Source organism: Erigeron canadensis, chromosome 3 (genome assembly GCF_010389155.1).
Source record: "Erigeron canadensis isolate Cc75 chromosome 3, C_canadensis_v1, whole genome shotgun sequence".
NCBI lineage: Eukaryota > Viridiplantae > Streptophyta > Magnoliopsida > Asterales > Asteraceae > Erigeron > Erigeron canadensis.
The window spans coordinates 31,926,520-31,941,613 of record NC_057763.1 but is presented as its reverse complement, the minus strand read 5'-3'; the positions used below and the strand labels follow the sequence as shown (position 1 = coordinate 31,941,613).

At 35.9% G+C, this 15,094-nt stretch overlaps 2 protein-coding genes across 2 annotated transcripts; both read left to right on the top strand.

The window, feature by feature from the left end:
• On the top strand, positions 1 to 1,529 carry LOC122590590 (photosystem I chlorophyll a/b-binding protein 3-1, chloroplastic-like). Its single transcript, XM_043762779.1, has 3 exons — positions 1 to 205; positions 306 to 364; positions 806 to 1,529. Exons 1-3 carry the CDS (start codon positions 62 to 64, stop codon positions 1,419 to 1,421), a joined length of 819 nt encoding a protein of 272 aa, XP_043618714.1. The 5' UTR covers positions 1 to 61; the 3' UTR covers positions 1,422 to 1,529.
• A 2,843-nt stretch (positions 1,530 to 4,372) lies between these two features.
• Positions 4,373 to 7,564, top strand: LOC122594369 (transmembrane 9 superfamily member 12-like). Its single transcript, XM_043766836.1, has 2 exons — positions 4,373 to 4,486; positions 5,226 to 7,564. The coding sequence occupies exon 2, from the start codon at positions 5,304 to 5,306 to the stop codon at positions 7,284 to 7,286; it is 1,983 nt and encodes a 660-aa protein (XP_043622771.1). The 5' UTR covers positions 4,373 to 4,486; positions 5,226 to 5,303; the 3' UTR covers positions 7,287 to 7,564.
• The last annotated feature ends 7,530 nt before the right edge of the window (positions 7,565 to 15,094 follow it).

Sequence of the window (15,094 nt, the reverse complement as noted above, 5' to 3'; positions counted from 1 at the left end):
GTCTTTCACATAATTGAAGCAGAATCAAAGAAGTCTTTCTAGAAAAAAAAAAAAAATTATTATGGCAACACAAGCATTGGCCTCATCATCATCACTCACCTCCTCGGTGGAGTCTGCTAGGCAAATCCTTGGTGCAAGGCCCCTTGTTACACCTTCAAGAAAGTTATCTTTTGTTGTCAAAGCTGCTTCCACCCCTCCTGTTAAGGTATATTAATTATTAGCTAGTCACATGTATATGCATGTTCCTATATATGCATGTGTTAGTTTGACCATGACTTGATGGCATATGTTATTATGTGTATCAGCAAGGAGACAGACAGCTTTGGTTTGCATCCAAGCAATCTCTTTCTTACCTGGATGGAAGGTAAATATTCATGACTATACTTTTTGGTTTCATATAGTTATAAAAGAAAGATATACTTAGGATGAAATCAAGAATGTTGTACTTTGTCTATTGACATGAAACTTAGGTACTGCTGAGAGTTTTTTAGCAAGTAGATTTTAGGTGTAACATTTAGATATAGAAAGAGCTCTATATAGTTTGAGTATATATGTATGTCAAAGCCAAGTGCTTTTCAGTTTCATCTTAATAGATTGACATGATATCTAGCACTCTTTGAGAAATTAATATTTGGGTAGTAAATTAAGCTTTATATTTTTTTAAAGTAGCCCTTATATATTAACCTATAGATTAAAAAAATTGATATGAAGTCTTGCAAGTAGTACAAAGAGAAAAGGGATTGTAAAATTGATTTGTTCATGGTGCTATATGAATGTATCTAACCCAAGGCTTTGCTTTTTACAGTCTTCCAGGTGACTTTGGATTTGACCCACTTGGGCTTTCGGACCCAGAAGGGACTGGAGGATTCATTGAGCCCAAATGGCTAGCTTATGGAGAAGTTATCAATGGACGGTTCGCCATGTTGGGTGCAGCTGGAGCTATTGCACCAGAGATTTTTGGCAAGCTTGGGCTCATCCCTGCTGAAACCGCCCTCCCATGGTTCAAGACCGGTGTCATCCCCCCAGCGGGAACATACACCTATTGGGCTGACCCTTTCACCCTATTTGTGTTTGAAATGGCGTTAATGGGCTTTGCAGAACACAGAAGACTCCAAGATTGGTATAACCCAGGGTCAATGGGAAAACAATACTTTTTGGGCTTAGAGAAAGGTTTTGCCGGGTCAGGTGAACCAGCTTACCCAGGCGGTCCATTTTTCAACCCATTAGGATTTGGTAAAGATGAAAAGTCAATGAAAGAATTGAAGCTAAAAGAGATCAAGAATGGAAGATTGGCTATGTTGGCCATCTTGGGTTACTTCATTCAGGGTTTGGTGACCGGCGTTGGCCCTTTCCAGAACCTTTTGGACCATTTGGCTGATCCCGTCAACAACAATGTCTTGACCAGCCTTAAGTTTCACTAGAATCTTTATCTTCCTTCCTATAATGTAATATTATGTGCAGAATCTCTTCTAAATATCATTATCACTTTGTATCGAATTAATGATAAACGGAAACCTTGTTATTACTAAGACCCTACGTGTGGCGGTGTGGGTACTTTGTAGTTTGTACAAATGTGTTCATGCTATTATTGAAAGAAACCATAAATTAATAGATCTAGAAGATAAGAAACTTGATAGACAAATGAGGTCATTAATATTCTGGATTTGAACACTATTCCATCACTAAAATTATACTTGTGGGTAGTTTGTGATCTGTACGATTGTGTTAGGATAAGAAACTTGATAGACAAATGAGGTCATTAATATCCGGGTAATGTATCGAAATTTTATCAACCCGTTTCTTCACAATGATGTTCTAACTAAACCCGGATTTTCCAATATGTTTTTTCACTTTTATATGCATGTGCTTCATAAATCAGAAACAACATATAGCATGATTGTATTGTTCATTCCTAGGAAACGTTATATAAGACTGATTTCAAGTTCCTAACTTTACCACTCAATATAATTAGTGTTTGGAAATTCAGAAAAATATTCAATAAATAAGTGGCAATAATCCAACGATGAATGTTCTTTATTTACGCACATTGAATTAAAAGAGAGTATTTTTACACAGATTATAAAAGTTTATATGTTGTCCAATAATCAAGTATCTTCAAGGCTTCAAGCCCGGAATTGTGGCCTTGGTGAGATGAGTTGCGGTTTGTTTAATTAATAATGCCCCTGAATCTGTGAATCATCTGTTTGGAGAATATTGGGTTGCTATGAATATATATTTGGAATCATAGAAGCGCATGGTGCAAGGCAAGTGCATTTTCATTTTCTATGTGAAAGATTTGGTTGAAATTCACGATTACGTGGGGCTTGGAAGGAGGTCGAAGGGATTGTGAAAGACATTGTTATGATGATGTGTTAGTGCTTATCGAAAGCTAGAAATGAGTAGTACAAGTTCTTGGGGATCCCGGTTAACACCGAGAAGATTATTATGTGATATAGGAATAGACCAAAAAGTTGCTCAATTAGCTAGGTTGATGGGAATAAGTTTAGGGTCTGTTTGCAAGGGAATTTAAGGGCTTAGCTTTTAAAAATAAGCTCCTTTAAAACTGATAGCCCTGTTTGGTAATACATAAAAAATAAAAAAACTCCAAAATGTCTTTAAAATAAAAGTTCATAGGAAGAGAGTTGAAAAAAAAGTCCCAGCTCTTAGCCCCAACCTCAACCTCAAGCTCTAGCCCCAAGTCCTTAACTACAGCCACAACTCCAAGCTTTTGTGTCAAACATAATATTAATGTAATATTGTAGTATACCAATTTATATGTTTGTTGCCCCAAGTTTGGCGGGTGGTTGTAAATAAGGTAATGATCCGTTCACCACCGACTTTAGCCATATACAATTAAATATGTTTTAAGGTATTATACTGTTCAATGATATGAAACATGTTTGATGATATACGGCTAAATTAAATGAGTGTACAACTAAAATATGATGGTGTATTGATCACTACATATTCACTCTTTTTCCTATTCAAAACTCAACCCTTTATCTTTGTGTATTCGGATCGAGAATTATTTGCATATGAAGAGATGTCAAAGGGGCTTCTTACTCCCCAAACAAATCCTCCTACATCTCTATATAAACGTTGGTTTATCAAGAAGACGCAAAAAAAACACTTTGAATTGTTGATTAATCGCCAGAGATGGCTTAGCACCAATCATTCATTATCTAATTGATCTTTCCGTTCTAATACTCCATCCGAGAGTTATCAGTATTTATCAAATCTGTTCCTATCTAACGGAACACCATTGGATCAAATGTCCCGAAATGACTTGGACCAATAGGGAAATCTCAATGAATAAATCAGATGAAAAGCCCTAAAAGCGCCATATTCTAGGAGTTCAAACAAAACTATGTGATTGAATAAATCCATCTCATTCTGTGCCGGTCGAAGGCTCCTTCTCCTTCCCCCACTTCAAATTCTGATTTGTCTTTTAAATAATATTTACTTTTCAAAGAAGCTAGTAACGATGCATTATGAGTTAGTGATGCTGACCAACTTTTTTTTTTTTTTTTGAAGAGGATGCTGACCAACTTAATTTAGTTAGTCCTAGTTAGCATTGTTGACTTGCTGATAAGAACGACTTGATGATTAACACAACTTGCTTAATGGTTGCTGAATTGTAGGAGCATACAAAGCACCCACAGAGTTTAGTCAACATCTCGAGACACTAGCTTAACACAACTTGCTTAATGTTAAATACTAATTTTAAGTAAATTTTAATCTTTTGGATGATCAAATTTCATACTATTCGTTAAATTTATACATAATGAATAGCTATAGTTTAAATCAAGTTGAAAATATTAATTGAGGACATGAGTAAGGTGTCTATATATTATGTAGTAGATAATCATACTTAATATGTTTATGATATTTTCGATAGTACACTAAAATATAAACAAAATTTGAGGCCTTTTGTGGCCTAAACTCAAACTTTTTTTTTTCCATGCGGAATCCTGATAAATTAACCGTCGGTGTTGCATCTACAATGGATCTCATTTAAATTGTCTGAGCAGTTTTGATGACCGGATGCTATCTGTTTCCACAAGTGTATATAGTTCATCATCTACCATTGGGTTATCCCGAATAGATAGGTTTATATTTGTTAAAAAGAAAAAGAAAAACAAAAAAAAAAAAAAAACTGTTCATTGTCGTCTTTGGTGGGTTTTAAGTCCAATAACTTGACGGTATATGAGCCACTTATCAAACAATGATGCCCTTTTAAAAAGAATAAAAATACTACTCGTATAAAAAAAGAAAAATTAGTAGAAATTAAAGATAGGTAACTCACACGCGACGTTAGACGCACTCACTGAAAAAAGTAGATCCCATCTCGAAATCACACACATCCTTCATGGTATCAAAATCTTCAGTCTTTCCTCATTAAAACAAGCATTAACATCATTGCATTCAGCCTTACTTAGCATCAGATCTCTATATATAGAAATATATAAATCTATATCTATACATGGTACATTTTCTATTCCTCTGTTTTTTCACTGTAAATTCATGTCCTTTTTGTTTATTCAGTTGAAAGATATATTAGATTCAAGTATAAAAATAGTGAAAGAGGTAGTGTTTAGGTTAGCTTATTGCTTTTTAACAAATCTAATTTTGAATAGCTAATACACTAGCTTCCATATAGTTTTCAAAATCAGCTTTTTAAGCTCCTAAAACGCTAGTAAGCATAAGCTTATTGGGTTAGTTTTCTTTTCAGCAAAGGTTATACAAAACTCAATAAGCTAATTCACCTTAATAAGCTATCCCAAACGCCCCCTAAGTATGTGCATGGATTAGCTTATTTACACGGCTTATCGAAGTTTCAAATGGCCTATAAGCTTACTTTTTCCAAAATTGTAAAACCCGGCCAAGTACCCAAACTTGGCTCGTGGCTCGGCCATACAACGGGTCGATTCAAGGCGACTCGGATTATAAACCCAATATTTAATGACTAATTTCTGTTACTTTTGGAAGAACGATATTAGTTGATTGATAGATAGTATTGTTAATGTGGAGTGTTTATATGTTTAACTATAGAATGTTTTGTTCACAAGCTTTAAAATATGATTACACTATTGTTTTGGTCATATATCTGAAAACCAACACCACAATTTGGGATTGTGGCGATTACTCCAGCGACTTTATAGTGAAGCCTGTACTGAAGTGCAAAAGTAAAACAGAAGAACTTACTATCCGTTTGTTGCTTGTAGGTCTTGTGATAGTTGTGACTGCACTGTTGGCTTAGTTTGAGTGAGACAGCGGATATCTGTTTTGTGTTCCTAAGACCAATGGCTATGTCATTGATCTCAAGAGGGACTCACTGGCTTCTTCTTACTTGTGTGATTCTTGTCTCGCATATATGCGATGGGTTTTATTTGCCTGGAAGCTACATGCATACGTATTCAACACGTGATGAAATATATGCCAAAGTTAATTCTCTGACATCTATCGAGACAGAGCTTCCGTTTAGCTATTACAGTCTACCATACTGCACGCCTAAAGGAGGGATAAAGAAAAGTGCAGAAAATATAGGAGAACTACTTATGGGTGACCAAATTGATAACTCTCCTTATCGTTTCCGTATGAATGTCAATGAGTCTGTTTTTCTCTGCACAACACGCCCGTTAAGTGAGCATGAGGTTAAGCTTTTGAAACAGAGAACTCATGACTTGTATCAAGTTAATATGATTTTGGATAACTTGCCTGTTATGAGGTTTGCTAATCAGAATGGACTTAAAGTTCAGTGGACTGGTTTCCCTGTTGGATATGCTCCTCCCAACAGTGATGATGTTTACATTATCAATCATCTGAAATTCAGGGTATTCATACATGAGTATGAAGGCACGGGTGTGCAGATATTTGGCACAGGGGAGGAAGGTATGGGTGTAATTTCGACACCTGATGATGAGAAAAAGGCTTCTGGATACGAAATTGTTGGTTTTGAGGTTTTCCCATGTAGCGTTAAATATGACCCTGAAAAGATGGCAAAACTCCATCAATATGATGAAGTGCCATCTGTGAACTGCCCGCTGGACCTTGAAAAATCTCAAGTTATAAGGGAACAAGAGAGGGTATCATTTACCTACGAGGTTGAATTTGTGAAAAGTGATATCAAATGGCCATCTCGTTGGGATGCTTATCTCAAAATGGATGGTTCACGTGTTCACTGGTTCTCTATTCTTAACTCGCTAATGGTGATCTTCTTTCTAGCTGGTATCGTTTTTGTCATCTTTTTAAGAACAGTGAGAAGGGATCTTACGCGATATGAAGAACTTGACAAAGAGTCTCAAGCACAAATGAATGAGGAACTGTCAGGATGGAAACTTGTTGTGGGCGATGTGTTTCGTGAACCAAATCACTCGAAGCTTCTATGTGTGATGATAGGAGATGGGGTCCAGATCACCGGCATGGCAGTTGTCACCATTGTTTTTGCTGCTTTAGGGTTTATGTCGCCAGCTTCACGGGGTATGCTTTTAACAGGAATGATAATCCTTTATCTCTTTTTAGGAACTGGTGCAGGGTATGCTGGTGTATATCTATGGCGAGTCATTAAAGGAACATCAGAGGGATGGAGGTCCGTTTCTTGGTCAATTGCATGTTTCTTCCCAGGAATCGTTTTTGTTATCCTTACTGCTTTAAATTTCCTTCTTTGGGGAAATAAAAGCTCTGGTGCAATTCCCATCTCTTTATACTTCATCCTTCTATCACTCTGGTTTTGCATCTCGGTCCCACTCACCCTCTTAGGAGGATACTTGGGAACTCGAGCTGAAACCGTACAATACCCTGTCCGAACCAACCAGATTGCTAGGGAGATCCCGGCAAGAAAATACCCTTCATGGCTATTGGTTCTTGGTGCTGGAACCCTTCCATTTGGAACCCTTTTTATTGAACTCTTTTTCATCCTTTCAAGCATCTGGCTCGGAAGATTCTATTATGTATTCGGGTTTTTGCTTGTTGTCCTTCTGTTGTTGGTCATTGTATGTGCTGAAGTTTCTGTAGTTCTCACCTACATGCATTTGTGCGTCGAGGATTGGCAGTGGTGGTGGAAAGCATTTTATGCTTCTGGCTCAGTTTCCCTTTATGTGTTCTTGTATTCCATAAACTACTTAGTTTTTGAACTGCAGAGTTTGAGTGGTCCCGTATCCGCCACACTATATCTTGGTTACTCGCTGATCATTGCAGTTGCTATCATGTTGGCTACTGGAACCATCGGCTTCATCACATCTTTCTTCTTTGTTCACTATCTTTTTTCATCAGTAAAGATTGATTAGAAAACAAGAGTTTTTTATATCATTATATGACCATTTGAAGCAGGATGGTTCCTTGATTATCTTACTAAAACACACAGCATTGAATACACTCAGCAGCCTTTACTTGTTAAGGTTAGAAATTTCAGTTGTATTTTTTCTATTTTTATCTTGTTTGTTTCCCCACTTGTATGACTCAACTTGTATGCTTCGACATCGAAAAGAAATTTAGATACTTTTTGTATTTTTGTTTTATCAATGAAATTGCTGGAATGGAAAGACTAAGTTTAGTTTTTGCGTAAGCTTCTTGGGTCTGTTCATTAATTAGCTTTAGTTGGTAATGCATTAGGGTCGAATCATTGTTTTGAACTTATTAGACAATAGAAGCAGTACTATAAAAGGCATATAGCTAGTTATCAGATAAATTGTATCTAGTATACATCTATCCTGGAAATTTTGCAATCATTGGAAAAGTGCATGCGTGACATGGTACATTTGCGGCTAGTAATCAATGGGTTCCGCTATTACCCCTGTAAGTGTAATCTAGAGGGGGGGTGAATAGATTATACCAATTATTTAACTTCTTTTTGAAAATCAAGTTATAAAACAAATATTCAAATCTTAGTTTGTGCAAGAAACAATCACAACAATAATTATATAACAAATAAGATTGATATGAAAAGATAGAGTAAGAAGATATCACCAAATCAAGAGACACCACGATATATAGTGGTTCGGGCGAATGTTAACGAATTCGCCGTAATCCACTCCCCGATTCACTAATCGAGAGTTTGTAGCACTAATCTCTCCAAACCCGGTGGAGAATCCGACATTACACCAAGTATTCTAACCACTAGAATACACCAAACTCTTGACAATTCAAGAGATGAACACACAATCTCTAACCACTAGAGATATCAATGAAGATGAAATCCTAACCACTAGAACTTCAACCCTCTATCACACTCACTAGTGCGAATACAACACAATTTGTAGGCTAATCAATATAACACATATATTTCCTCACTACAATTGTATCACTCTTGCTAGATTGATGTTTGATATAAGATATGAGATATGAATATGTATTTTCCAGGAGATGTAGATGCAAGAGGTGAAGTCCAAATATGCCCAAGTCTTCAATTTATAGTCAAAAAGTGCTTTATTACCGTTTGACTCGGACGGCTCCAAACAGAGGCCGTGCTTCATGGCACAAGAGCCGTGCTCCAAACAAGAGCCGTGCTATACCTGGAAAACTACAAAAGCCTTTGCAACCTCCCATGAAATCCCACTCACAACAACAACATTCCTAAACCAATATTGACATCAAAGGATAAAGAAAGAAAGTTGAGAAGATGCTTACCAAGAGAGGGAGATTTGGGGAATGAAATAGTCACAAGATGAGTTATGGAAATGAATCAAAATCCCACTATCTTTTCAAATATAAATCTGAATTTATTCATTTGTTGACCAATTTTGACCACTTAACCAATTTTGACTTTTGTTGACTTTCAACACTTAGAATAAATTTAGCCTCCAAATTTTGGTGAAAAATCAAGTTGATTAGATTTGTAATTTGACATTTTCAGACACCTTAGAATGATACTATAAGCCTTACGGAACAAGTTTCGGGTCAATAACATAAGTAACGAGCGCTTGGTAAGATTCTTTGATTTAGACAGAGAGAGGACGGCCTCTAATCCTGCAAGAGCCGTCCTCTGGAGCCGTGCTCTGAAGAGGAGCCGTGCCCCATGAAACTTAGAAAATATTTTGACCTCAAATTTGATGAAAAACGAAAGTTGTTATTTTAAGATTTGTCAAATACAAACATCTTAGAATATCAAAATAAGGTTATGGTACAAGTTTTGAGTCACGGAAGTGAGTAACGAAAGCCGAAGAAACAAAGTGTAAATTTGACAGAGAAGGACGGCCGTTGCAGGGCACAAAGGCCGTGCCTAAGAGCCGTGCTACCAAAGTGGAGCCGTGCTCCAGGATTTTCGACGAAGTGCTACACCAAACTCAAACTTGACGTTTTCATTGTTTTAGGTTCGGAAATAGCGTATGTATGCCTAAGTTAGCTTTTATATCATTTTGCAAACATTAAATGTATTGTCACTCATTATCAAAACAACGGAGACGTTTGAATTAACCGTAATGCCTAAAATGCACCAACAATCTCCCCCTTTTTGATAATGACAACAATACATCTAATAGGTATGAAAATGCAATAAAAGCTAAAGTCGTTAACAACATAACATACCTATTTGATGAAAAATAATGATTAAAGCAACATGCATACCTATTACTTCTCCCCCTTGTCGTATCAAAGCAAGCATACAAACATATATATGACCTATTTAAGGAAGCATAAAAAAACTAAGGAAGCATATAATTCAAGGACACACATAGTTTGATCAAGCAATTAAGTTCCAAACAACCAAGACACATAAGGTAACACATAAGTCATAAGATTAGTTAAACAAGTAAGACACATCACCAACGATTACTAATAGTCACTTAAATGCACATTAGGTTCAATCACGAGTATTTGGCCCTTTGCATTTGATGAAGTCAGCCACTTCCTTCATCATTTTCCTAAGTCCTTTTAGTTCCTTTTTCACACCTCGTACCTCTCGATATACATGCTTGATTCTATCATCTTGGTTCTTTTCGTCAAATTCGGCACTAGTAACGCTTGGATCGGGTTCAACGCTACTTTCATTTTGGTTTCCTTCACTCTCATCCGCTTCAACATCATCATTTCCAGCCTCCGGAACCTCATGAATCTCACTAGGTCCTTCATCTCTAGACCTCTTGGAACTAGGTTCAGGAATATCCTTTCCCATACCCTCACCTTAGTTAGAGGAAGATCAAGATGAATAAACACACGATTCAACAACATGCCATATGGGAGAAACCGTTTCCCATTGGTAAGAAGACCATCCATTCGTTGAGCAACAAGTGAGGTTATATTAGCTTGAATACCCATATCAAGACAATACACAAGAGCAAAGATAGACGCTGGAACAATGTTATGATTCCCTTTCTTACAAAGAATATTCCAACCAAGAATCTTGGCTCTCACATCATGGGGATGATTGAGGTCACTAACATGACATACTTTTTTGACAAGATGCGGTTTTTTTGCATAAACGGCGTTTAGCATCCCTAATGTCTACAAAGGCGGGAACTTTGTTAAGATCGGAAGCAGAACCTTCAAGGGATACCTCTTCACCCGTATGAGGAAGACCTAACACATTTCCAAATTGTTCTAACGACCATTCAATGGAACGATTTTTTAGAACAAACACAACTCTCCCATTTGTCGCATTGTAGGTGAACATGGAATAAAATTCCCTTACATGTTGAGAGCACACGGAGCCTTCCAAGGTTAAAAGAGGTAACCAACCCATATTCCTAAAAGCAACAATAACATCTTCCCCAACCGAGTCTAACTCAACCCTACGCCCATCACTAATATCCCTTCTAGCCAACAATGTTTTACATTCTTTTAGTGTTTTCTTTTGAGCGGCTGAAATTATTGGATAGTTATCAATTCTTGCCATGATCTAGAAAAAAATTCATTACATAACGATTACATTATGCATATATATAAAGTGTTGAGAGTGTGTGCCTATATGAACTAAAATGTCGTGTAGTCATTGTCTCGACCTAACTACTTAATTATGTGCCACTTATATGAGACAACTTTCAACTTTCAATATTGAGTTATGAATTACAAATACGCACAATGAATTTGTAGTATCTCAATCATTCACATCTCTTGTGTGTGCGTGAGTGTGTTTAAAAATTATGAACTAGTAATGCACCTAAAATGCACTCAATGCAAGTTTCTAATGTTTGGCACACCTAATTATTTCCAATTTTACATGAATGATATGCAATACGTATGATGACAAGAATGAAAACAATTAGTGCAGTCCTAAGTGCAAGTGATGACATCCTACCTATTTGGGAATATTAAAAAAAATTTAATTTTAGGATTTAAATAACAAATTTACAATACTTGAATGTTAATGACAATATTTTCTAAGCAACTTCAGATTTAGGTGTTCCATACACTAATCATACAAGAGTGATCATCAATTTTTACAAAATAATCACTAAATTCGAATTTAAAGAAATTCCCAAATAAAAACCCTAGTTTATGACATGAATAATAAAATTGAATTGAGGAAAAGATTTGTTACCTTTAGAATGGAAGGATGGAAAGAAAGATTCAAGGACACAATTAGAAACCCTAGATTTTGATTTAGAAGAATTATTGGTAAATTTTTGAGAGACTTGAGAGAATGGATGGGTGGTGGTGAAAGAGGGGTTCAAGGAGATAAATGAAGTTACAGTGGAGATAAGGTGAAAAAAAAATCAGATTTTATTAAGTTAAGAAGGATAGAAACACACGGCCTCAATAAGCAGCCGTCCTATGACAGAGCACGGCTTCAGTTCCAGAAAAGGCCGTCCAGGAGCAACGCACGGCTGCAGTTGGGAGGGACGGCTTCATACAAAGGCCGTACTCTTCAGAAAAGCATAAAAATTGTATTTTACCTAAATGATGAGTTCCATCATGCCTAAGCCCAATCTAAGTGTATTAAATGTATCCTTTTTCAGTGCCTTAGTAAATATATCCGCCACATTTTCGGTTGTATCAATTTTCTCGATTACGATATTTCCTTTTTGCACATTATCTCTAAGAAAATGATGTCTAATCTCAATATGTTTAGTTCTAGAATGTAGGACGGGATTTTTACTTAAGTCTATAGCACTTTTATTATCACACATAATTGGAATTTCATTTTGGTGTTCATTGTAGTCTAAAAACATTTGTTTCATCCAAAGTGCTTGAGCACAAGCACGACCGGCGGCTACATATTCGGCTTCGGTGGTAGAAAGCGCAACGGAATTTTGTTTCTTAGAAAACCATGAAGTTAGACATAAGCCCACAAAAGCACATACACCACTAGTACTTTTTCTATCAACAAGTGAACCACCTAAGTCGGAATCCGCATAACACATAATATCAACACCGGAAAATTTAGGATACCACAAACCCAAATTCATTGTACCTTTTAAGTATCTAAATATTCTTTTAACCGCTTCATAATGTGATAGTTTAGGATTTTCTTGAAATCTAGCACATAAACACACACTATACATTATATCCGGTCTACTAGCGGTAAGATACAATAAACTACCAATCATACCACGATATTTGGTACTATCCATGGGTTCACCTTCTTCATCAATGCTAAGTCGAGTCGTAGTAGCCATAGGTGTATCTAAGGGTTTAGATGATTCCATTTCAAATTTTTTAAGCATTTCTTTAATATATTTAGATTGATTAATGAATATGCCATCTTCTAGTTGTTTAATTTGCAAACCAAGAAAAAAATTAAGTTCACCCATCATACTCATTTCAAATTCATCATGCATAATATTAGAAAATTCATCACACAAAGATTGATCCGTGGATCCAAATACAATATCATCCACATATATTTGCACAATTAACAAATGATGTTCTTTCTTTTTAACAAATAATGTACTATCCACTTTTCCCATCACATAATTATGTTCAATCAAAAATATCTTCAATCTATCATACCAAGCCCTAGGAGCTTGTTTTAATCCATATAAAGCCTTTTTTAGTTTGTAAACATGATTAGGTTTATCAAAGTTTTTAAATCCCGGCGGTTGAGATACATATACATCTTCTTTGATGTCACCATTTAAGAACGCACTTTTTACGTCCATTTGATATAATTTAAAATTACAAGCACATGCATAAGCAAGCAAGATTCGGATGGATTCTAGCCTAGCTACCGGAGCAAATGTTTCATCATAATCGATTCCTTCTTGTTGGCAATATCCTAGAGCCACTAACCTAGCTTTGTTTCGAGTGACTTTCCCATCTTCATCTAGTTTGTTACGATAAATCCATTTTAACCCAAAAATTGTATATCCACTAGGCACGGGAACTAATTCCCAAACATCATTTCTTTTAAATTGATTAAGTTCATCTTGCATGGCCATTACCCAATTTTCATCAACAATAGCTTCTTTTATATCTTTAGGTTCTACTTTGGATACAAAAGCATAATGTGAGTTTACATACATAGCATGTGACCTAGTTACTCTTTGATTTAAGTCACCAATGACTTGCTCTATGGGATGGTCTCTAACTTCTCTTATATTAACTAAGGTTTGCACTAGAGGTGTTACATTCTCATTTGTTGTTTCTATTTGAGGTGGATTTGCTCTAACTTCTTCCTCAATTACATCATCGTCTTTTAGAGGTAAGGTTTTAGGTTTAGGTTCCGATTCATCAAATGTGACATCTAGTGACTCTTCTACAATGTTAGTTTCTTTATTTAGGACCCTATATGCTTTACTTATGGGAGAGTACCCTAGAAATACACATTCATAGGCCTTAGGATCAAATTTAGTCAAGTGATCTTTCTTATTTAAAACGAAACATTTGCATCCAAACACTCTAACATGTTTTAAAGATGGTTTCTTTCCTTTTAGTACTTCATAAGGGGTTTTATTCATTAGTGGTCTAAAAAGCACTCTATTGAGAATATAACAAGCGGTGGCAACGGCATCACACCAAAACTTTTGGGGAATAGATTGTTCATTTAACATTGTTCTACTCATTTCTTGAAGTGTTCGATTTTTTCTCTCAACAACCCCATTAGATTGAGGTGTGCGAGGAGCCGAAAAGTTGTGAGTTACACCATGTTTATCACAAAATGCCCCAAATTGGGCTTCATTATCAAATTCCCTACCATGATCGGTTCTTATAGACACAATTGTACAACCTAGTTTATTTTGAATTTTTCTTCCAAATATTTTAAATTGTTCAAATGCTTCATTCTTATGTCTTAGAAAGAAAGTCCAAGTAAATCTAGAGTAATCATCGACAATTACTAAAGTGTAAGAATTTCCTCCATAACTTTGAATTGATGACGGACCAAACAAGTCCATGTGTAAGAGTTCTAGACATCTTTTAGTAGATATAGCATTTTTAGGTTTGTGACTTGTCTTAACTTGTTTACCTATTTTACATGCATCACAAAAATGACAATCAAATTTTAATTTAGGGAGATCCCTCACACAATCTATAGAAGACAATTTTTGAAGTTGTCGCATGTTAGCATGTCCTAATCTCCTATGCCACAAAGTAGACATATCATGTATGGTAGCCAAACACAAATTAAGTTTCTTATAGTCATTTAGTTTGCATGTATATACACCTTGTTTACGTTCACATCTAATAATTACTTCACCATTTCTAATGATTTCCGCATGTGATTCATCAAATAGAACTTTTAGGCCTTTATCACATAATTTACCAACACTTAGCAAGTTAAATGCAAGATTTTTCACATGAGCAACTTTTTCAAATACAAATTTTTCGTGTGCGATGTTACCTTTACCAATGATTTTTCCTTTGACATCACTTCCAAACACAACATCACCCCCGTTGCATTTGGCATATGTAGTGAAAACTTCCCGGTCACCAGTCATGTGTTTTGAGCATCCACTATCGGTGATCCAATCATCTTTTTCGATCACTCCTTTATTGCATTCCTACATATCATAGTGACACTCAAACTCTTGGTACCCAATGTTTCATGGGTCCGGGATTGTTAGCATTAAACATACCTATCTTTACCCATTTCTTTACCACTTTCTTATGTGTTGAGTATCCATGATATGTTTGGTTATGTTGAACATTTTTAACATTCTTTTGAAATTCTTTGCCTCTTGTCATCATGTGATAACTTCTTCTAGAATATTCATTTATAAAT

Bases quoted from the DNA above. Each gene is read 5' to 3' on its own strand.
- LOC122590590 (XM_043762779.1), top strand. From the start codon at position 62: ATGGCAACACAAGCATTGGCCTCATCATCATCACTCACCTCCTCGGTG. The intron at 206-305 runs GTATATTAATTA...TATGTGTATCAG, and splicing joins CTTCCACCCCTCCTGTTAAG to CAAGGAGACAGACAGCTTTG. The intron at 365-805 runs GTAAATATTCAT...TGCTTTTTACAG, and splicing joins CTTTCTTACCTGGATGGAAG to TCTTCCAGGTGACTTTGGAT.
- LOC122594369 (XM_043766836.1), top strand. From the start codon at position 5,304: ATGGCTATGTCATTGATCTCAAGAGGGACTCACTGGCTTCTTCTTACT.